This window comes from Taudactylus pleione, unplaced genomic scaffold, assembly GCF_031769625.1.
Source record: "Taudactylus pleione unplaced genomic scaffold, aTauple2 ptg000251l, whole genome shotgun sequence".
In the NCBI taxonomy this organism is placed as follows: Eukaryota; Metazoa; Chordata; class Amphibia; order Anura; family Myobatrachidae; genus Taudactylus; species Taudactylus pleione.
This window is the reverse complement of record NW_028284653.1, coordinates 1,397,826-1,420,689: the sequence shown is the minus strand read 5'-3', so window position 1 is coordinate 1,420,689 and position 22,864 is coordinate 1,397,826. Positions and strand designations below refer to the sequence as shown.

Here is a 22,864-nt window from a genome sequence, read left to right as displayed (position 1 = left end):
ACCAGATGTTAGATAGTCAATAGGTCGACTGGGACAAAATGTCGATACACTAAAGGTCGACAGTGTCAAAAAGTCAGCATGAAATGGTCGACACGTGTTTTTTGTTAGGGTTAGGCACTTACCCCGACGATTAGGGTTAGGCACCAGGAGGGAGGGTTAGGGTTAGGTTCTTACCAGAGGGTTAGGGTTAGGCACTAGAAGGGACTGTTGGAGTCAGGCACCTACCCCGACGCTTATGGTTAGGCACCAAGTGGGGAGGGCTAATAAAAATAATTTATCGACAATTTTCATGTCAACCTTTTGACACAGGCGACCATTTTTACATGTCGACCGTCTTACATGTCGACCTTTAGTGTGTCGACCTTTTGTTCCAGTCGACCTATTGACTGTCTAACATCTGGTGTCTAGCTAGACACTGTCGGCCTTTTTTTTACGTCTATCTGTTAGTCCACACCAAGTGAAGCAGGATGGATAGGGGCGTTCTCATGTAGGCAAGGTTCAGTTCATCCAAATGCATCTCTTTTAGGTTGGCATTTATGCACATTTGTACCTATTAGGAGACAGGTGCAAATACGCACTGATGACAATGGCACATCTCCAAGATGTGTATGGCTCTACTTATATGCATATACTCAATTATTTCTTGCATTATTTTTTAAGTAATTGCTCCCATTTTGCTACCACTCTCAGTCCTTTAGTGCATTATTTGCTATGCAAAGCCATACATGACAGGTTATTTTTAAATTCTAAACTAAAACTGACATTCTAATGAAAAGAAAACCGTTAATAATTTCCGGGAGACTGTCCAGAACTGACAGCAGTTCTTTATTTATTAAGTTATTTATAATATCCACACGTTTTACAGCACTTTACAGAGAATATTTAGTAATTCACATCCGCCCTGCCACAGTGGAAATTTTAATCTATATTCCCTACCATCTGTACACACATACACTAGCGTTACTCCTTTGTCAGAAGGCAATTAACCCCTTCGCTTCTGAGGGTTTCTTCACCCTAGGGCTGAGGTCATATTTTCACATTTGCACTAATCACATTCCAACGTCAATGATTCTTTTTATGCATTACCCACTCAAATTATACCTTGTTCTGAGGAGACTTTGCATTTTCATAAAATACCATTAATCTTTTTACTCATTATAACGCTTCAAAATGGGCAAAAAAAAGTTATTTACTGAAATTAGAAGAAAGGGTATTTTTTTTTTCTTCATCTTCTAAGCACTACAAAGAACTAATTTTGAGGTTCTTGTTTAGTCAATAATTCACCTTCCCAAAATAGTAAAACGCAGAATCTAAGTGTAGGTTTTGACAAAAAAAATCTTCACTTGAACTGAAAATGTGTTTTTTTTTTTTTTTTTTTTTAACTACTAACATTGTTTGAAAAAGGAGGGATGGTAACCAGACAAAAGCTACTAGTGGGCCACATAATTTGAAAGTGGGGCCTCCCCGCTTTCAAAATATGGATGCCCACTTGGTTAAAGCTGTAATTATGTGGAGTAATAAGGCATAGCACCCCACATCCCTCTTTTATATAGGGCAAATTTGCCTGGTGATCATCAGGCAATACGTACTAAGGTGTCCTAACATATGAAAGATGGGGCCCTCCTCTTTTTATATGGAGCCCCTTTAATTATTTGTATCCAGTTTGGGGAAGATCTCCTATTTTATGTGGGTACACCATTTGAAGGAGAGCACTCTACTCTTCCAAATAAATTTAGCACAATCTTTGTAGGTGGTAGGGTTGGGTAGTAAGAGGGACTTAAAATCCCCATCAACACCATTTTTATTCAATTTTCTATTTTTCAAAAGTGATGTCACTTCCTGAACGGACCTTGAGACTCCTGGAGATCACCACTGATCGTTTGGATCGGTGGGGCTTAGGTTAGTCATTTTTTATTATTGTTTTGCCCCTCGCTGCAGAGGACGTGCCCCACGTATCCTCCACAGCAAAGAGGTTAACTTCCAGTATGTTTTTGGGAGGAAACCAAAGTACCCGAAGGTTGGTGGTACGAGGATTGGAGTTGACAACCACTGTACTTTATGCTAACTTTAAATGTTCATATTATGCACCTGTATAATCAACCTTTTGTGTGGCTTGCCTCGGAACTGGTTGATAGGTTGCAGAACTGCTTTTGTGCTGTTTATTACCACATTTTTGTATATATAGTGCTGCGGAATATGAGACTCTATTGTTTTTATATTGTTTAATGTTGTCTATCAGTGTATTCGTTTATTTATGCGACTTGCTTCTAAAGGTGGGTACACACTAGACGATATGTCATCCTATCCCGCAGATTGGAGCAACATATCTGGTACATTGTCTAGTGTATAGCCATGATACGTGCACCCCTGCGAGTCATTAGTGACATCGGGCCCACTGCATCGCTAACGATGCCATGCTGCACAATGCAGCATGGTGCGTCCCTCCCCCCGTCGGCCACGGCATCGGAATATGTATATTCGGCATATTGCTGCATGGCGAGTCCCGTCACCCGTGACGTCGGCCTGGGTACACATCGTCTGATGTGTACCCAGCTTTATTCTCTTTTGAAAACCAATAAAGAAAGTTTGCACTAACATGTTAATTAAACATGGTCAATAGAGAGTATTTAAGGACTTTGATTGTTACAATGTGCAACCAAGCACAAACCGTTTCAGAACACCAAAGGCCCATAATAGGTTTTTTTTTTGTTAAATCCAATAGTGGAATTTTTTTACTCATACATAGGATTAGGACCACCAATATCAACTACAGTCTCCACTTTTGACCTGCATCATATTCCATCAGTACATAATCCTAAAGGTGTGGGAGGGGCCTCTGCTGTCTATAATGGAATGGGTAGGTAATACATTACTTTTTAACTTTCATGAATCGTATATACAAAATAAGATTTTTGTGTTTAGTGGTGCTTTACTCACCATGCAAAAGACCCAGATGTAATTGTAGTACTTTCAGTGGAGTTTAGCCAACTCATAATATGCATTATATAAGAGAAACTTGGTACACTTAAGAAACATATTTAGTGTTCATTCTAGCATCCTGCACCTGTCACAACCATAGATGAAACTAAGGGGGTGGTCTAGGTTTGTACCAGACCACCCATTAGATTGGCAGAAATTTTTTTCAGTTATAATTTCCGCCGCAGGCTTTCAGGTAAGGACCTGGAGGAACACAGAACCTTCCGAACTCTGCCTGTGCAGCTGTGCCTTCTTACCTCTCTAATCAACGCGCAACCTCTGTGCTTGCCTGCCTGTGCTCTAAAGAGGCGCAGAGGAGGAGCACTTCAACAGCTTGCTAAGCACAGGAGCTGGAGAACGCTGCAGATTAATCAGCTGACTGAGATACACACTTGGGTGTAGCCTCAGTTACTCTTGGAGACCAAGATAGAGACCCAGTGTGAAAGCTGTTGCCTGTCCTGGACCCTGAATGAGAAGAGAAGTGGATGTGCCTAAACTATAAGGTAAGTCACAGCGACTGTCAAGTGTATCTGCTACAGAAAATGGTTGGAGTGGTGGATCTGTGCATTGCACTTAGTAAGGGTTGGGGTGGGGGTCTGTGCATTGCATTCAGTAAGGGTTGAGGGAGATCTGTGCATTTAGTAAGGGTCAGTTCATTACATTTAGTAAGAGTTGTGGGGGGGGTGTGTGCATTGCATTTAGTAAGGGTTTGGAGGTGTGTGCATTGCATTTATTAAGGATTGGGGGGGAGAGGGTCTGTGCATTGCATTTAGTAAGGGTTGGGAGGGGGGGTCTGAAGATTACACAATTGCATTATTATTGCACGTTAGACTTTGTCCAGCAAATGATTTATTGTTTACCAAGGGCTGCTGCTACTTGCTAGCAACTTCCTAAAATGTATTCAGCTTTAAGCAGGTGATATTACCGTTACATTTGAAATTTTTTTGCTGTCAAGACTTTTTTTTCTACTAATTCTCATGGGAAGGTATATTTCCCCTTCAGTAGTAGTACCTGGAAGTGTCGTGGAGTGAGGGCGGAAGTGCGTTTCCATGCCCATATAGTCCACAAAAAAAGAAACTAGTCCCCATGCGAGTTCGCCACGCTTCGGGCACAGGTTTATAGTCCCCCCTCTATGTCCACGTGGATAGTAACTGATGACGTCGGGGTACAAAAACTGAAAGGGATCTATCCACTTCCAAATTGTTATGTGTTAGTCACCAAACATAATGTGCACGACATACATCACCTGCAGAATTTTATTTAAAAAAAAAGTTACATACACTAAACAAAGAGTGCTGCTATGGCAGGAGCCCGCGACTGGCAGCACTGAGAAGGACTGGCAGTCACTGAAGCAACCAGACAGGGAAGATGGGGACTCTGCAGTGAGTGATACGGGGTGGCAGTGGAGCATGCAGGGGAGTGTTCTGAGTACCTAGGAACCCCCCTGATGAGCCAATTTTTTTTTTTTAGAGACTAAGGCCCTGATTCAGACCCACTCGCAAGCAGCTGTCCGCTCGCAAGTGGGTCGATGGTCTGCACTGAGCATGCGCACGATGGAGGGAGTTCCGTCGTGCGCATGCGCCAGACGCGACGAGCGAAGGAAAGTCCTTCGCTCGTTGTGTCTGATCAAAGGGGGCGTGATGTCGATGTTGATTGACAGCACGCCCCCTTTGGTGGGCGTGCCGGGGGCGTGCCTCCCTGACGGGGGCATTCCCAAGGGAACGCCTCCCGTCAGAAGCCGGCCCACTGACATCACTAGTGATGTCAGTGGGAGTGATTTTGGCTCTGATAGAGCCAAAATCACTCCGGGCCTTGCGGTTGAAAACCTCAACCGCAGGCTCCGGCTCGCAGTTTCGATGGTCACGACCATCGCGGCCATCAAACTGCACGCTCGTATATGCTGTGGGTGGTGACCCACAGCTATACGAGCGTCCAGGAGGACGCTCCATTTTTATGGAGGGCGGCCCTCATTCAGAGCGTGCGCTCTGCTCAGAGCGTACGGCTCTGAATGAGGGCCTAAGACTGCTGTGTCTCCATCTCAGAATAAACAGTGATTGTGGAGCTGCAGCTGCAAAGAGCTCTGATCATGTTCCGGGGCAGCTGCTGTGCATGCCAATCCCCAGCAGCTCCCTCCATTCTCACATATAGTGGCCACCAGGGTATGCGTATACTGTATGTATGTGTGTGCTATGTGTGTCTGAGTGTGTATGCGTTCTATGTGTGTATGCATGAGTTCCAACCCCCAAGTAAATCCTGGATTTGCCCCTGTGCGTTCATCACAGCGCGGCTGATACACCAGTCAGGGAAGTGTTCTCAGTGTGCCGCAGAACCCAAGGTAGTGCCTGAGCCCAGAGGTGCAATGGCTGTAGGCCTGGAGGTGTCCATTCAGAGCATTCAAATCAAATTTGCAGTGTTACTGGAGGTTAGCTTGTTCCAACTGGTGAGTGCAAGATGCAATTCCTTGCCCTCACCCTCCCTGTAAGTCCTCCTCAGTGTCACTACCCTCACCCTCTCTGTAATTCCCCCTCAGTGTCCTTACCCACAGCCTCCCTGTAACTCACCCCGTGTCCCTGCCCTCTCTCTCCCTGTAACTTCCCCTTAGTGTACCCGCCCTCACCCTCCCTGTAACCCCCCCGCCCTCAGCGTTCCTGCCCTCACCCTCCCTGCAACTTCCCCTCAATGTCATTATACTCACCCTCCCTGTAACTCCCCCTCAGTGTCCCTGCCCTCACCCTCCCTGTAACTCCCCCTCAGTGTCCCTGCCCTCACCCTCCCTGTAACTCCCCATCAGTGTCCCTGCCCTCACCCTCCCTGTAACTCACAATCAATATTCTTGCCATTCATACTCTGCCCGTCACTTACATTGACCCGCAGAGTCTACAACACTCACATTGCACGTATCATTTACAGTATTCCTGCCAGTCACACGATCACTCACTGTAAATACCACACAATCACCGACAATGTTCTCTAACACACAACACTTGCAAGAAAAAGCGACAGAATGGAAACAAGAAATATGATGCCTTTTTCAGATACATCTTTTGCACCCAGCATGGAGTAAGTACCAATACTAGTGGTGATGGTTGCAGTTAAGAGTTTGTTATCTCATTTATAGTTTTAGAATAAACACATTCAGAACTTGTTCTGTGTTTGTGTCACATCAATGTGAGCCCCCTGTGTATCCAGGTGCTGCTGTCATGGCTGTATTTACTGCAGACTCCAAACTGGTGATTGGGCAGCTGCAGCAGTATAAGTGCAGGTGGCAGAACATATTCAGTGACACTGACCATACTTTGTGGGGGTCACTAAATACAAAGAAAAGGAAGGGAGGGGGCTATAGCTACAGAGATCATAAACGGTGTGCTTAAAAATAATTGTTTCTTGTCATTGAAAACCGCCAGTGTGTTTGGGCACCAGGATTAGGCAATCAGCTGCTGGTGTTCCATAGGGTATGCAGACGGGAAGCCGGTGGACCTAATCCCGACAGCCGGCTTCCCGACTGTCATATCCCGGCAAGGGTCTAAAGACAGGCGTCGATATGCCGACACCTGTCATTAGATCGAAGGGACGCCGAGCGTGGATAGCCTCGGGAGGGGGGGTTAGGTTTAGGGTTCCCGGGGGGGGGGGGGTAGGGTTAGGCACCCCCCCGGGGAACTTAGGTTTAGGTGGGGAAGGGGAGGTTAGGGGTTAGGAACCCCAAAGGGAGGGTTAGGGATAGGGGATAGACATAGGTTAGTATATACTTACCTGGGGACGATTGGGATTTCCTCCTCTGCCGGGATGCCGCTGTCGGGATTCCAACCGCCGGGGATGGTTCCAGCGGTAAATCATACTGATTTCCGTTCCATAGTAATGCTGCTGTTGCACTTAGAAAAGGCTCACCACTAACTAAGCTTTCAGAGCTAGTTACAATATGCATTTATTCCCAGTTGAGCATGAGATCCTGTTAACAGTTATCTGAGCATCACAGAGGAAATTAGGGTGGTTGGGACATATAGTCTGCCGCCACTAGCTGCACACCGCTGCGGGTACACACGTTTACTGCCATTGTGTGTACCCGCAGCGTTGTGCAGCTAGTGGCGGCAGACTATATGTCCTGATATAGAGCTCTAGGTTTAAGGGTCCTCCTGTGAACCGGCCAAGTGAGACCATGCTCCCATTTTCTTATATTGTGATTGCCTTATGTTGAGACTTTATTTAATTTGCTTATGCCGTCGTTGGACTTGAATAGAGAATTATGTAATACCAGTTGTCCAAATACTGTACATGTGTGACGTGATTGAATTGAGGTCTTGAAAAAGGTCCAGACGTGTACCGAAACGTCGACCATGATCGCATACTTCTCTCATGATACCTTATGATGAATAAAATTTGATACGTTGTCAAAACGGCGATTGCATCCTTCCTTCCAGGAAATCTACCTTTATTTATATGAATAATAACTGCTCCTGCTTACACACACATAGCTGTGTGTGTGTATAGTGAGTGTGTGTGTATATGTATATATATATATAATATATGTGTGTGTGTGTATATGTATGTATGTATGTATATATTTTATTACTGTATATATTTTGCCAGAACACTCTGGCCAGCAGTGATCGGGACACATGGGGACTTGGGGAGAAAAGGAGTGGGAGGGGCCGCCGGGGTATATAGCTGCGGCTACCAGAGCCGCTGCTGCTGCTGACTACACAGTGATCTTACTGATCACTGTGTTCCGGAGCCACAACGGGAGGGGACATAGCAGCGGCGGCGGCTACAAGAGCTGCTGCTGCTCGTACACAGTGATTTCACTGATCACTGTGATCTGGATTCACAGCGGGAGGGTGTCCCGCTAGCGGCTCGGATACATAGCGGCAGCTACCAGAGCCGCTGCTGCTGCTGCTCGTACACAGTGATCTCACTGATCACTGTGATCTGGATTCACAGCGGGAGGGTGTCACGCTAGCTGCCCAGTTGCATAGCAGCAGCGGCGGCTACCAGAGCCGCCGCTACTGCCTCTTACTGAAATGGCTGCCCGATCACTGCTGGCCACAGTGATCGGGTCACAGCAGCGGCTACATGAGCCGTGGTTGCTGCTTCTAGGGGGGTGCCGACAGTGCCCGATCACTGTGGCCAGCAGTGATCGGGACACAAAGGAGGAGGAGGCGCAGGTGTAGAGGGACCAGCAGGTCCCTCTGAGATGGGCAGCTGCTGGAAGTTAACTTCCAGCAAGCCGCCTACTGTGTGTTTCTGACTGGTCGTGTCAGATACGACCATGTCTGGGAAAGCCCAGTCTGGTATGGTTGTATCTGATACGACCGTGCCAGGCAAGTGGTTAACAGTGCAGATTACCCCTCCATACCCCTGCCATACATGCAGCTCATAGCACCTGCAGGAGTGTTAAAAAAAAAAAAAAAGCATCTGCATTTAATTTCATTCTTATCATAATCCTAAAACTCCTAGGCGGCCCTTGCCCATTTACCTCAACCAGGAGTCAGTAAGGATGGCCTGGTAATAGTGATAAGGCTAGAAATCTTTGCTGCCTAACTAATGGTAACGAAACAGAGTGGCAGACTTCTAAGGTAACGCAAGTTCTGGTGAGGGGCTGGAAGTAGGACCATCCATTACCAAATGCTTAGTTTCTCCAATGGTCACAACCTGTGCAGTTCCTCTTTCCTGCCTGGGTTTCGCTATCTGCTCTGGTGCTTCTAGCCAGTCAGTATCTCAAAAGTTTGATGCATCAGTCGAGTGTGCTAGAAGCACCAGAGCAGAGAGCGAGTCTCCAGACAGGAAAGAGGAACTGCACTGATTGTGACAGATGAAGGGTGCTAGAATAAAAACTAAGATTTGAAACATATACAGGTTAAAACCTATAATGGCTATTTATTTTAGTATATTTAATGCAATATAACATATTTTAAATTAATTATGCTTGCATAACATTTCCAATGAATTACATAGAATAAATAAAATTAGTAAAATAATTATTAATGTATTATAGAAAATGATAATAAAAAAGACTGGAGATTATTATCCCCTTTATGATCTAGAAAAAGTCCATAATATAAAAAAAATGTCAATCAAGAAAATAAGGGCCTGATTTATATTTGTACGCAATGAGCGATTACACAGGTCTGCGATGAAAAAGCCTTTTTTAATGAATGTACTTATAGATTGTTGGCTTCTGAACACAAAAATGACTCCCGATTTTGCATATCACATCACGTTTTTCTGTAAAACTTGTATTTATGAATGTCATTTTTTTTCATATTCTTTAAAGGAATAAATTATTCTGCCTACATTTATTCTAAAACATTGTCTTAAATGAATTCAGTCGGTAGTATAGAATGTTGCAATTCAGTTCTCGTCATAAAACCTCCCCCCCCCCCCGCCCAGTGCCAGATTAAGGTCCACATGGTCCTGGAGCTAAAATTTACAAAGGGCCTAAGCCCCATACTGTCTAAAGGAACATTGCACACACCACAACTACAAGGTTAGCTGGCTAAGGTGGAACCAAGTACAACAGATGCAACACCGTTTTGACCTGTGCCGACTCATTTTAACCCCTGCCTACCACCACACACACAGTACCACACTACACACACACACTACATATATAGTACACACTACTCATACAGTACAAGTGATTTAAAAATTTTTAGGCAATGTCAAGAATCCAAACTACAAAGAAATTGTCAGGAAAATGCTTAATAGTTACAGAAACCTTGGCTGCAATATGGGTTTAAAGGTACATTTTTTGAATTCCCATATTGAGCATTTCCCGAATAATCTCGGAGATTACAGTGAAGAACAGGGTGAACAGTTCCACTAAGATGTTAAAGATATAGAAAGAAGGCTGACTACTGCTGGATGATACACACAGACGACATAGAAAAAGCTTATAAGCAAAAAGCGACAAAACAAAGTTTGAAGACAAAAAAAACAAGATATTAACGATTTTTTTCAATAATTATGGTTTTGTTTCTATTGTTTGATTTTAGTATTTTATTCTGTAATTAAGACAAAAACACAGTGATATCACCTACACTACGAAGTATTTCACAATAAATGTCAAAAACAATTCAACCTCTTGTTTTTTCTTAAAAATGTATGTAACCCCCTTATAGGTAAATGTGATGTGGTAATTTTTTTTAATATACTCTTTCTTGATGTACACAGGAGTATAATTCCATAGACAAAAAACCTTACAGTTTCACATGTCCCTTTTAAGACTTCTTAGACATGATCTGAAAATTCACAAAACCTATTGATTTTCTGCCATTCAAACTTCAAAAAGCAATGAAATTACAATCATTAAGGCTGACTCCTTAATGGACGTGTTCCTTGCGCAATACAGATATGGTATGCCATCACACCCTGTGGTTAACTGCAGATTCAGCACTCTCACAGAATGAGATTGCTATCACTCACAAAATGGTGGAGCTGCTAATTCACGAAATTGTGTGCTCATTGGAATACACATGCAGTTTATGCAACTGAGGTTTGAGCAGTTATGTGGCTCCCACATTCCACTCAGTGCCCACAATCTTCCCATTTGATCACCAAAACAATCTCACTGGCTTCCAGCATCCTTCTCACTGCATACATTTATCTCATTCAGCTCCCTTATTTTTAAAAATATCATACTCTGTCTATGCATGTTCACTTTTTTCCCCTATATGCCTCCATGCTGCTATATATTCCCCAATCCCTCCTGCTGTGTGGTCTCCCAACTGTGATAGTCTGTGTTCCCTCATCCGCACCAATGTTTTTCCCCAGCCGCACTGCCCTGTATCTGTGCCTTCTCCACAGCCACGTTGCTGTCTTTCTCTCATCTGTGGCACTCTCTCCATCTGGACTACTCTGGTCCCCCAACCGTGCAACTCTGTCTCCCCCCACCGCCCGCACCACTCTGTCTTCTTCCCCATCCACACCAATCTGTCTTCCCCAATCCCTACTGCTGTGTGGTCTCCGAACTATGGTAGTCTGTGTTCTCTCATCCGCACCAATCTGTCTTTCTCCATCTGCACCGCCCTGCATCCGTGCCACTCTTTCTTTCTGAACCACTGCCTTCCCCTAAGCCACGTTGCTGTCTTTCTTTCCTCTGTGGCTCCACTCTGTCCCCCCCAACTGTGCAACTCTGTCTCTTCTCCCCACCCGCACTACTCTGTCTTCCTACACTACACTAATCTGTCTTCCCCAATCCCTACTGTTGTGTGTTCTCCTATTTGTGCTAGTCTGTATTCCCTTATCCGCACCAATCTGTCTTTACCCATCTGCACTGCTCTGTCTTCTCATGTCCATGTCACTCCCCCCATCCACGTCGCTGTCCCCCCAAACCGTGCGCCTCTGTTTCCCTCCATCCGCACCACTGTTTTCCACCTATCTGCATTACTTTGGCTACCCCCCCCCCCTCTGTACTGCTTAACCTTCCCTCCTCTACACGCACTTGTGTGTCACCTATCCACGTTGCTGTGTCTCCCCCATCCACACCACTTTTATCCCATCTGCACAGCTCTATTTTCTGCTTTGACCTCAGTTGCATAGACTGCATGTGTGTATTCCAATGAGCATACAATTCTGTGAATTAGCAGCTACACCTTTCTGTGAGTGACAGCAATCTCATTCCGCATACTTGCAGAATAGCCCTGAACCTATTTCCCTATTTTTAAACACTTTTTTCCCATTTTAATTTTTTTTTTTTTTCACCCCAATTTTTAAATTAATTTTTTGGGGTGTCCCTATTTTTTTTTTTTTTACATTTTTTTTTACACAGTTCTGTTTAAAATGTCATTCCCAGGGGTGCAGGCTATTTTTTTTTAAGCCTGCACCCCTAAACCCCAATTCTGCACTTTTTTCGCCACCTATTCAGTGGTGAAAAGTTATCCCCGTTTTTTTTTCTAAGACTTTTCGAACCTGCGAAAAGTCTCTGAAATTGAATACAATACTAAAACCTGCGATAATGACGTCATAGGTGCGATATTAACGCAAAAACTGAGTTTTCGCTCCATATTGAATTCCCCTATGAGTGACAGAAAATCAATAGGTTTTGTGAAATTTCAGATCATGTCTAAGCAGCCTTAATGGGACATGTGAAACCGTAAGGTTTTTTGTCTATGGAATTTCATAGCTTTTTAAAATGTATTAACTATCAGGGTTTGGATGAGCAAACCGGGCCACTTGCAGGGGAGAAGGGCAACAAAATGCTACACTAACGCAGGTGGAAAAGGAGACAGCACACAGGAAGTTGGTTTGGGAGGTGCAAAGTGCGAGACAGCTGTAGGCGTGTGGGGTAGCGGCAGCAGTGGTGGTGCAGAGCAGTGGCAGCAGTGCAGTGCAAAGGGGGCATCAGTTGGCGACAGAGGGCTCACTGGTAGTGCGTATGCACCTGAGAAAATCAAATCAATAAGTCACAGATTCACGAAAGCAGCCGTGAGATCCATTTACGTATCTGTTAAAAATTGAATGTGTAAAAATAAATGTGTAGCCCCGCCCCCTAGACAACAACAAGCACCGGGCTTTGGAGCCCCAGTACTGGTTGTGCTAAATACAGGGGACAAACGACATAGGGGTCCCCCGTATTAAGCACAACCAGCACCAGGCCTTTCAGATCCAGTCCTGGTTTCCAAAATACGGGGGACAAATGACATAGGGGTCCCCCGTATTTAGTGCAACCAGCACAGGGCTCTGAGCCGGTCCTGGTTCTGGAAATCCAGGGGGAAAATGCATAGGGTCCCCCTGTATTTACCAGAACCAGCACCGGACTCCTTCTAGCGGGGGGGGGGGGGTGATGCCACAGCCAGGGGAGCCCTTTCACTGGACCCCCCAGCCGCAGCATCACCCCTGATCGCTAGTCAGCCCAGGCCGGGGATCCCTCTCCAGGGCACCCCGGGCTGGTAGCCCGGGGCTACCCCCAGCACACCTGGGCGGTGGGTGCTGGGTTGATTGTGTTGTGTGGTGCATATGAAAATATAAATATTGTCTTTTCCAGTAGTACTACAGGTCCCAGCAGGCATCCCAACATACTGGTACTTGGAGAACCACAATTACCAGCAGGCGGGTCATTAAGCGCCTGCAGGCACCTATAGTACCACTGCAAAAGAAATATTAAAATAAAACAAACAGACACCGTTTTTTAAAGTATTTTATTATGCTGCACCTTTACCTGTGGGGCGGCAGCCTTTAAGCTCTTTTACATGGCTGCCGCTCCCCCAGGACTTCTTCGATATCTTCACCTGGAGTGCGGCGGCCATTAAGCTCTTTTGCACGGCCGCCGCCCATCCAGGGCTTTCGCGGCGTCTTCATTCAATGGTGAGTCAATGGTCAATGGTGAGAACAGCTCATTGGTGGAGAGGCAGAAGGCTCGTCTCTCTCAGCCAATGAGCGCTCCGCACCAGGATTTCTGTACTGAAATCACGGGCGGGGCTGTCATTCGGGTAGTAGTGTTCTTAGAGAACACTACTACTGTGCGAGGTTCCGGGTATCTTTTGTTTTTTGTTTTTTTTGCCAAGACCCTGGATTGTGTGAAGAGGACTTGATTCACATATAGGAGGAGGTGAGTATGGAATTTTTATTACAGGTACTCCCCATTGGATTGCCTACTGGAGAAGAGGACAGATTGGCTTCAGGGATACTAGGTGAGTATGTGAGATAGTGGACCTCATTCAGAGGAGGCCGTTAGATGCAAGCGGTCACTCTGAATGAGGGCAGCCGCTTGCATCTTGTAGTGCCACCTCTTGGTCGATTGCTAAGCTGTGGGTTACCACTCCTTCGGGAACGCTTCCGTTTGGCCGGCCATGCCCCCTGCCTGCCTCCCAAACGGGGCGAGCTGTCACTCACCATCGATAGCTCTCCCCCTTTGGTGCAAGACTCCTAGCGACGGAGCGCCCGTCGCTAGCCGGGTCTCTCGCATGCGCACGTCGGAGCTGGCTCCGACGTGCGCATGCCCAGTGGGGGAACATCGACCCAGTTGCGAGCGCTCAGCGCTTGCGACCGGGTCTGAATGACCCCCAGTGTGTGCATGTGTGAGTACATGTGTGTGTGCATGTATGTTTTAATAAAATTGTACTTTTCTATGGTGTGTTGTGTGTTTTTTTTTTTTTTAATATTGCTTTTGCTGTGGAACTAAAAGTACCAGCAAGTCCGTAATGCCCTGCATGCTGATACTTGTGGTTCTCCAAGTACCAGCATGCGGGGGAGGCTTGCTGGGAACTGTAGTTCCACAGCAAAAGACAATATTTATATTTTCAGGGGTGCTGGGGATAGCCCCGGGCTATCGGCCAGGGGTGCCCTGAGGAGGGGAACCCCTTTATTGGGCGGTCCCCAACTCCCCAGGGATCCCCGGCCTGTGCTGACTAGTGGTCAGGGGTGATGCTGCGGCTGAGGGACCCGGTGAAAGGGCTCCCCTGGTTGTGGCATCACCCCCCCCCCCCCTCCCCGCTAGGAGTCCGGTGCTGGTTCTGGTAAATACAAGTGGACCCTAAGCATTTTTTCCCCCTGTACTTCCAGAACCAGGACCGGCTCAGAGCCCTGTGCTGGTTGCGCTAAATACGGGGGACCCCTATGTCATTTGTCCCCCGTATTTTGGCAACCAGGACTGGTTCTGAAAAGCCTGGTGCTGGTTGTGCTTAATACGGGGGACCCATACGTCGTTTGTCCCCTGTATTTAGCACAACCAGTACTGGGGCTCCAACGGTGCTGGCTGTTTTCTAGGGGGCGGGGCCATGCCGCTGCCCCCCTTGCGCCTTTCCGCTGGCTCCCGCTGCTGCTAATGCCATCTTCTGTTCCCCATGCCCACCACCGCTAAAGCCCGCAAACGACGCCCATCTTTGTGCACCCAAGTGAAGCCACAGTTCTTACACCTGCTGGAGACTCCTACTGCGGCTGCGCAACAAGTTGAAAAGTCCTATCTCTACAATGGCGCATTCTTGATGTAATAGTTTAAAAACTGTAACTTTCTAATTTACCTGAACCCCAAAAGCACCTACCCTGGCACAATAGCTACCTAATAAAACAAACTCCAAGTCTAAATTCGCCCCCTACCCTGAGTTTTGCCTTGCCAAAAAAAACCCATATAGGGGTATTCAATATGGGTGCGATAAGTCCGTTTTTGCGTTAATATCGCACTTTTTAACATTTTTGCGTTAATATAGCTGATTTTAGTTTTACACCGTATTCAATTTCAAAGACTTATCGCAGTTTTGAAAAGTCTTAGCTAAAAAAAACGGGGATAAGTTTTCAGCATTGAATAGGTGTCGAAAAAAAGTGCAGAATTGGGGTTTAGGGGTGCAGGCTTAAAAAAAAATAGCCTGCACCCTTCAGAATGACCCCTTGAAATGATCTGTGTCAAAAAAAAAAAAAAAAAAAAAATCGGGACACCCCAAAAAAAGCACTTTGAATTTGGGGGCCCAAAAAAAAAATGTTGGGGAACAAAGTTAAAAAATAGCGAACTTGACTCTGGGGGGTCCCCAAGTATGCCCCAGGTGTTTTTTTTCATTGCAGCTCCTTGTGCAAGTGGGTTTTTCACGATTTTTTCAAGTCTGTTTAACAACTTTAAAATATGCTGACCCCAATTTTCAAGTACCCCAAATTTGCTGTGCATAGTTATTTTTTCCCCAAAAAAATTCTAAATGCTCTTCTGCACCACTTTCTTCAAAGTCGCATTTATGCACTTGCCGCGGCTATTAGAAAGCCCGACTTCCTTCAGGAGTTAAAAATGGGGGTACCCATAGTGATCCCCCATGTCTAGACATCATTAGGGGGGTCCCTAGAATATTTCCTGAAAATTCCCGTTTTGTTAGGCTCCGGCAACTCACCCACGTGGGAACTGTCAGTTGCCGGAGCCTATCAGCGGCCGCGCTACAGTCAGCGCTGCCGCTGATTGGCTGATGGGACTGCAATGCCCCGTGTAGTCCCGGCAGCGGGCATTCGGGAGCTATGTGTATGTGTGACAACACACATACACATAGCTAGTAGCGTTTATCGGGTAACACATTTTTTTTTGTTTTAAAACACCCATGGATTACTGCGGAGACCAGCGCTGGATGTAGGTGAGTATGAAATCTTCCTTGCAGGGCCAAGTTGTAAGGATCTACTGGACAAGGGGACAGAAACTTCTGGTATAGGTAAGTATGTGTGAATGGGTAGGTGTATGTAATAAACTTATACTGGGCACGGTGTGTGTGTTTTGTCTTTTTTTAACTATTTTACAGTGAAATTACAGGTGCCGCATGTCTGCTGGCACTTGTAGTTCCACAAGTACAAAATGGCAGGCATGCTGGCACTTGTAGTTCCACTGTAAGTTACAATAGTCTTACATTATTTGGCCCCCCTATTACCCCCATACCCACCGCTCCAGGGGTATGGGGATGAGCCCCAGGCTTCAGCGTAAGCTTGTGGTGCTCGGGAGAGGGGGGACCCTTTTTGGGGGGGTCCCCAACTCCCCCGAGATCACCGGCTTGCGCTGACCGACTTGGGGTAATGCTTTGGACCTGGAGCCCCGGTGATTGGGTCTCCGGGCTGTGGCATTACACCCCGGTCGGTTGGGTCTGGTGCTGGTCTTAAATATAGGGGGTACCCCACGTTGTTTTTGCCCCCTATATTTAAAACCAGCACTAGTCCCTGCAGCCTGGTGTTGGTTTCTAAAATACGGTGGAACCCTACACATTTTGTTCCCCATATTTTTAGAAATCACCACTGGCTGGCTAGCCTGGGGCTGGTTTGGCTTTTGGGGGGGGACCTTATGTCATTTTTTTTCTAAATTTTTACAATTTTTTTTTTTTAAAGGTTAACAAAAACGGGAATTTTTGGGAAATATTCTAGGGACCCCCCCTAATGATGTCTAGACATGGGGGATCACTATGGGTACCCCCATTTTTAACTCCTGAAGGAAGTCAGGCTTTCTAATAGCCGCGGCAGGGAAAAACACCTTGCAAAGCTATTTAAAAACCCGACTTTCTTAAGCAGGCAAAAACGGGGTTACCCATAGTGATCCCCCATGTCAGGACATCTTTAGGGGGGTCCCAGGCATATTTCCCGAAAATTCCCGTTTTTTTCCTTAAATGGGCTCAAGGGTCATTTTTTGAAAAACGGATAATTTTTCTAAGCACTAATATAGCAAGTGAAAAAAAATGCAGAATAGGGGTTTGGGGGTGTAGGCTTATAGAAAATAGCCTGTAGTTTTGGGAATGTCCCCTTAAAAGGAAATGTTCAAAAAAAAATGTCCTACAAAAAATCGGGACACCCTTTAAAAAATAAATTTGGGTTTAAAAAAAAATAGGGACCCCAAAAAATGTATTTAAAAATTGGGGTGAAAAAAAATAAATGGGAAAAAATTGTTTAACAATAGGGAAGTAGGTTCAGGGCTATTCTGCAAGTATGCGGCAGGTGTTTTGAAGAATAGATTTATAGCGGCAGGTGCACAAATGCAGAATTTTTAAAAACTTACTTTAGGGACTTAAAAATATGCTAGTACCCATTTTCATGTACCCCAAATTTGATGGGACCACTTAAAAAAACGAAAAAAATAACCTAAGTGCTCTTCTGCAACACTTCTTCAATGTCGGGAAAAAAACGCCTGCTATTTAAAACCCTGACTTTGATTTAAAGGCTAAAACGGGGGTACCCATAGTGATCCCCCATGTTTTTACAACTTTAGGGGGGTCTTTCAAATTTTTTATGGAAAAAATCGTAACTTTACGCAAATCCAACTTCGGAGGTTCCCGTTTTCGACGATTTCAAATTGAATACGGGGATACGTGGGAGCGCACCCGATACTTTAACGCAGAAAAAAACCCCGATATGAAACGTTAACTTCGGCAGTGAAGTTAACGTTTCATATTGAATACCCCTCATAGACTACAGCAGAAAAGTGTTCCTAATTGAGAATGTCAGAAAAAAGTGACAGTTGGAGCTTTAGATTACTCCCAAATCCTAATTTTTTAAGTTTATGCCCTGAAATTTGGCATGCAGCACCCAGTGACATTTCTATCCGGCCACGCCAAATTTCACATCCTTACCTCTAATAGCTTTTGAGGTGTAGCCCCTTGAACACTCTGCCCCCCCCTCCGGAATTCTCTATGGAGAAATAAGTATTGTTAGATGCAGCCTTAATATAAGGGCACAACTGTGTCCTTATAATTTAGAATATAAAAGTGTTATTAAAAAAGTTTCAATACCTTAAATTTCTCAGACCTGTATTATCGGCCTACTGCGCATGTGCCGCGATCGCACTGCGAATGTACCAAGGTACGTTTTCAATGTAGCTCGCAGTGAGGGACCGTTTGGGGGTGTCAGCGGGGAGTGGTTGGAAGGTATCTCATGGCCATTTTCGGGGACCGTATCTGCCATCATTTGTGATTGTGTACATAGTGAAAGATGGTGCCGGCGTCGCTATTGTCTCGTCCAGTCTGCAAAGCCATACTGCATCCCTAACAGTTTATGTTCCTCGCTCTTCCGTATGGTCTGCATATGTGTAATCCGTTGCACATGAGTTTACGATGCCTCCCGTGGGCGTCTATCATCTCTTTTGGACTTTTACTTGCTAAGATTAGCATTTCCGATGTCGAAAAATCGCTATTGGGAAAGCAATTGCGTACAAACATGAATTAGGCCCTAAGTACATAACACTGTAGAGATGAAGTGAAATGCAAATTACAAATGGTATTCAATAAAAGAGAGTTCATATGTATATGTGACAAAGTCCGTGGACAAAAACTGATCTCACCCAAATTTTACCGGTGTCTGATTCTGCTGTCTATTCTGAGCGTGCCAATGGAGTTGTATTCCTTTGGTGAGCTTGTAGGCTTGTGTGTGTCTGAAAATACATCCGTTCGTTGTACTGTGAAAGCCGAACACCAGGTAATGAGCCGCTGGCAGGCTTGAAATGCTGGCTCCTGTTCAGAGAGGGTATGAGCTGCCGCTGTATACAGATACCATGCTGCAGGGATCTCTGTCAGCCCCATATAAATGAGTTAACCTCTTAAAAGGACACTGGGCACAAGTCTATTTGCCTTGACACGTTTCTCTGCTGCACCATCTTGCAGTTTTTTCAAAAGGATAGGTTGTTTTATATAGTTTGGTAGTTTTTTTTTTTTTCCATAAGATTGGTTTAGAGTGTGTTTGCCTCCCCCTGAGCTCATACCGTAAACGCTCAGCAGCTGGGTGGAAGGCAGGGTTCTCAAGCTATTGTTTTATTAACAATCCCCGCCAGAGTCGGTACAGCTTGTGGCGGCTGATCGATACCACACTGCTTGAATGGCGAGGAGCCGGCCATGATTATTAGTTATCTTTTTCTTCTACTTAGAAAAGTGTGAAATAATAAGAGATGGATAAACTAGCATAATGTTAATTTATAAAAATGACGATGCTATGAAAAGACACACTATAGAGGCTGGTGAATGAGGACTGGCGAAGAGATTACGAAAGAAACAGGCCAGTAATAAAGGCCTTTCTTTTTCCTATTGAAATACCATTTATAGAGGGTACTATTGTACAGCTACTTTTTTTTTTTCTTCTACTTGAGGAAATGAATCTGTGTAAACAAGATCCTTCTAGAAAAAAAGTAGTGTAACTTAATGAATGTCTTTTCCGTTTAGATTTCGGAAGCTTTTAAAAAGTTTGGCCTGTCAGACAGTGATTCTGGAGTTCTTGTTGTTTTGACGGACGATGGGACTAAAGCTGTGAATTCCCAAGAAGTAATCTCTCACGTGGAAGGCCAACAAGTCCCTCTAGCAGATTTATCACAGCTATCAGACATAACAAAAGTGAAAAAGGTACCAGAAGCCACCAGATCATTGGGTTATTTTAGATGTTTATTTTTTCTGTTTGTTTAATTGTAGTTATGTAGCCAAACTCCTCTATAAGATAATTACAAATTTGTATCCAATAAACTCTAGTAATGTAGCTCAGAAGACACCAAATCTGGCTCCCTTGCCTTGCAGGTGTTATAGTCACATCATTAATAACGTGTCATTCATTCAATCTGAAAAAATGTTCTTGCTATGATTGCATTTAAATGTTATTTTTGTAATACCTTATTCTTGTATATTGAGGTTTATAAAGCGCAGGGATCGGAAGGATCTGAAAAACATTGCCATTGTTTGCTTGAGGCTAAATGAAAATATAATGGGTCCCTACTGCTTCAGCTTTATGCCAGAAAGTGTTAAATTCCCAGTTGAAAAAATGTTTTATGTTCATGCTGCAGTCTTGATGCCCACATGAAGTCTTACTATAGTATTATTTTTAATATATATGGTAAAATGACAAATGTGCACAAACTTACTGGCATAATCACTAAGCATGTAATATAAATGCATCAACTTTCTCTTAATGGAACGCTTTGTATTGGGCACGCTTGGTAACCTGATTGTCTGTCTGATGATCATACTCTGCATATGTGTGAGTGTTGCTTGGTCAAATAATTGGGCCTTATGTGATCCCGACATTAAGTCTGAAAAACTGTAAGCTACATCAGATCCAGTGTTCAGTGACTATGCTGAATGATCCTATTGGTTCTTGTGGGCAACTTCACACCTTTTGTATACATGTTTTAGTGTAAAGCATTTAATGTATGTTCTCAAAGCTATTTAAGCACTTTGCAGCTATGGCTTTTCTCATTCCACTGCTGAGCCTATTTGGCACTCTGTGTAGTGGCTGGGAGGAGGCAGCCCTTAATGATTTCATTGTGCATTGTCATGATGCCCAGCCTCCTTAATCAGACCTCAACCAGCATTAATTGCCAGCAGTGAGCTTGTGCCCCAAACACCTTGATCAACTGAAGTGAAGAGTCCCACTCTAATCTTTATCACTGAAGAGGTTAATTGCACTGTGATGCATTCCAAGATTAATGTATGCAAATGAATTTGTAAACACATTTTCTGGCAAATATTCATTTTGCGTCAAAGCATTATATACAATGTAGTTTTGTGAAAACCCCCATGCACACTATACTTATGAACGCTAGACGACTGGGTCAGAGCATCTCTAAAACGGCAGACCTTGTGGGGTGTACCCAGTATGCAGTGGTTAATACCTACCAAAAGTGGTCCAAGGAAGGACAACAGGGTTATGGATGCCCAAGGCTTATTGGTGCACGCTGGGAGCAAAGGCTGGTCCGATTCCACAGAATAGATACTGTAGCGCAAATGTCTTTTAAAGTGAATGCTGGCTTTGCTAGAAAAGTGTCAGAACTCACAGTGCATCGCAGCCTGCTGCATAGCCGCAGATCCGTCAGAGCGCCCATGCTGGCCATGCCTATAATGGGCACGTGAGTGTCAGACCTGGACCATGGAGCAATGAAAGAAAGTGGCCTAGTCTGATGAATCACGTTTTTGTTTACTTCATGTGGACGACCCGGTGCGTGTGCTTCATTTACCTGGGGAAGAGGATGCACTATGGGAAGAAGGCAAACCGACGGAGGCAGTGTCATGTTCTGGGCAATGTTCTGCTGGGAAACCTTGGGTCCTGACATTCATATGGATATTAATTTGACACACACCGCCTGCCTAAACATTGTTACAGACTAAGTGCATCCTTTCATGGCAACGGTATTCCCTGATGGCACTGGCCTCTTTTAGCAGGATAATGCACCCTGCCACACTGCAAAAATGATTCTGGAATGGTCTGAGGACCATAACAAGGTGTTGGCTTGGCCTCCAAATTCCCCAGATCTCAATCTGATTGAGCATCTGTGGGATGTGGTGAAAAACAAGTCCAAATCATGGGGGCCCCACCTCGCAACTTACAGAAGTTAAAGGATCTGCTGCTAACATCTTGGTGTATAATTGTGTATGTGTTAATATGTAGATATGTGTATATATTTTTTTCCCCTCGAGAAATTCCATACTTTTGTCATTTTCATTTTGAAATAGAATATGGTAATCATGATTTCTGCTGCTTCGCAGAGTGGGAGAAAAGCTTTTCATGAGTGCAATCTTATTAGTACTTCATACTAGTGGAGTTTTATTGTATTTTTCTCCATGCTTTGTAGCATTATTCCTAAAATTAAACTGTTTAAAATTAAATCCACTGTTAGCAGGCCTGATTTTCCCCGGGAAATTCAGCCCCGTGCTAAACATTCTGAAGTTGTCACATTATGATGGGGACCCCGCTACTGTCACAGCCAATAAAAACCACTGGTCGCACTTATCACAAGACAGTATATTTTGGATATAAATGCATCAGACCCAATTTGTTGATACTTTACATGCTTTTATAATGTACTCTGTCTTTGCTTAATTTACAGATGTATAAAATAACTACACAAGAAGAAAAAATTGGTTCTATATTGGAAGCTGTTATCTGCAGAATGACAGTAAAAGATGTCTTGTAAATATTTTGGGACATAGAATTGAAGTATCAGATTACATTTCTATACCAGTCAGCTTAATGGTGTGTTTTGTGTTATTTTATACTTCATACTGTGCTGTGTAATATAAAATTTGATCTCTTCAATAAATATATATTGATAAAATGTAATTACTTATGTGTCGAATGCCTTCATAATCAATCCTATGAGCTAGAAAGCCAATTAACCTAAAAATGGTTACTTAGTAAATCCTGGTGTCTCACAAAATTCTCTTGTCATTTAACAGCATTATATCTACCACTGCCCTAATGTTACTGTATAAGGTAACAGGGCCGTAACTAGGGTAGTGCGACCTGTGCCATGGCACAGGGAAGGGGACACTGTTCGGGTCTGTCAATTTCCTGTTTATAATCATTCTCACTTGTAGCTTCCTCTTCTTTTATCCCCAGCATTTCCTGGCTTCTCCTATCTCTTAACAAAGTTACTCAGAAGAGAAAAAGGAGTTTGTTTTTATATATGGCGCACATAGAACTATTGCATGTATATGAGAGGATAAATCTTTATTAGATATGCGTTACGAAATGGTCCTATGGG

General features: G+C 44.4%; 1 protein-coding gene across 4 annotated transcripts in view; it reads left to right on the top strand.

The window, feature by feature from the left end:
• Positions 1-22,424, top strand: part of TPRKB (TP53RK binding protein) — a 36,319-nt gene extending 13,895 nt beyond the window's left edge. For all 4 annotated transcript variants that reach the window (XM_088480174.1, XM_088480175.1, XM_088480176.1 and 1 more), the window contains 2 exons: positions 19,560-19,736; positions 22,208-22,424. In XM_088480174.1, the coding sequence (XP_088336300.1) occupies positions 19,560-19,736; positions 22,208-22,294 (264 nt within the window). In that variant the 3' untranslated portion in view covers positions 22,295-22,424. The remainder of the gene's footprint in view (positions 1-19,559; positions 19,737-22,207) is intronic.
• Positions 22,425-22,864: the final 440 nt, after the last annotated feature.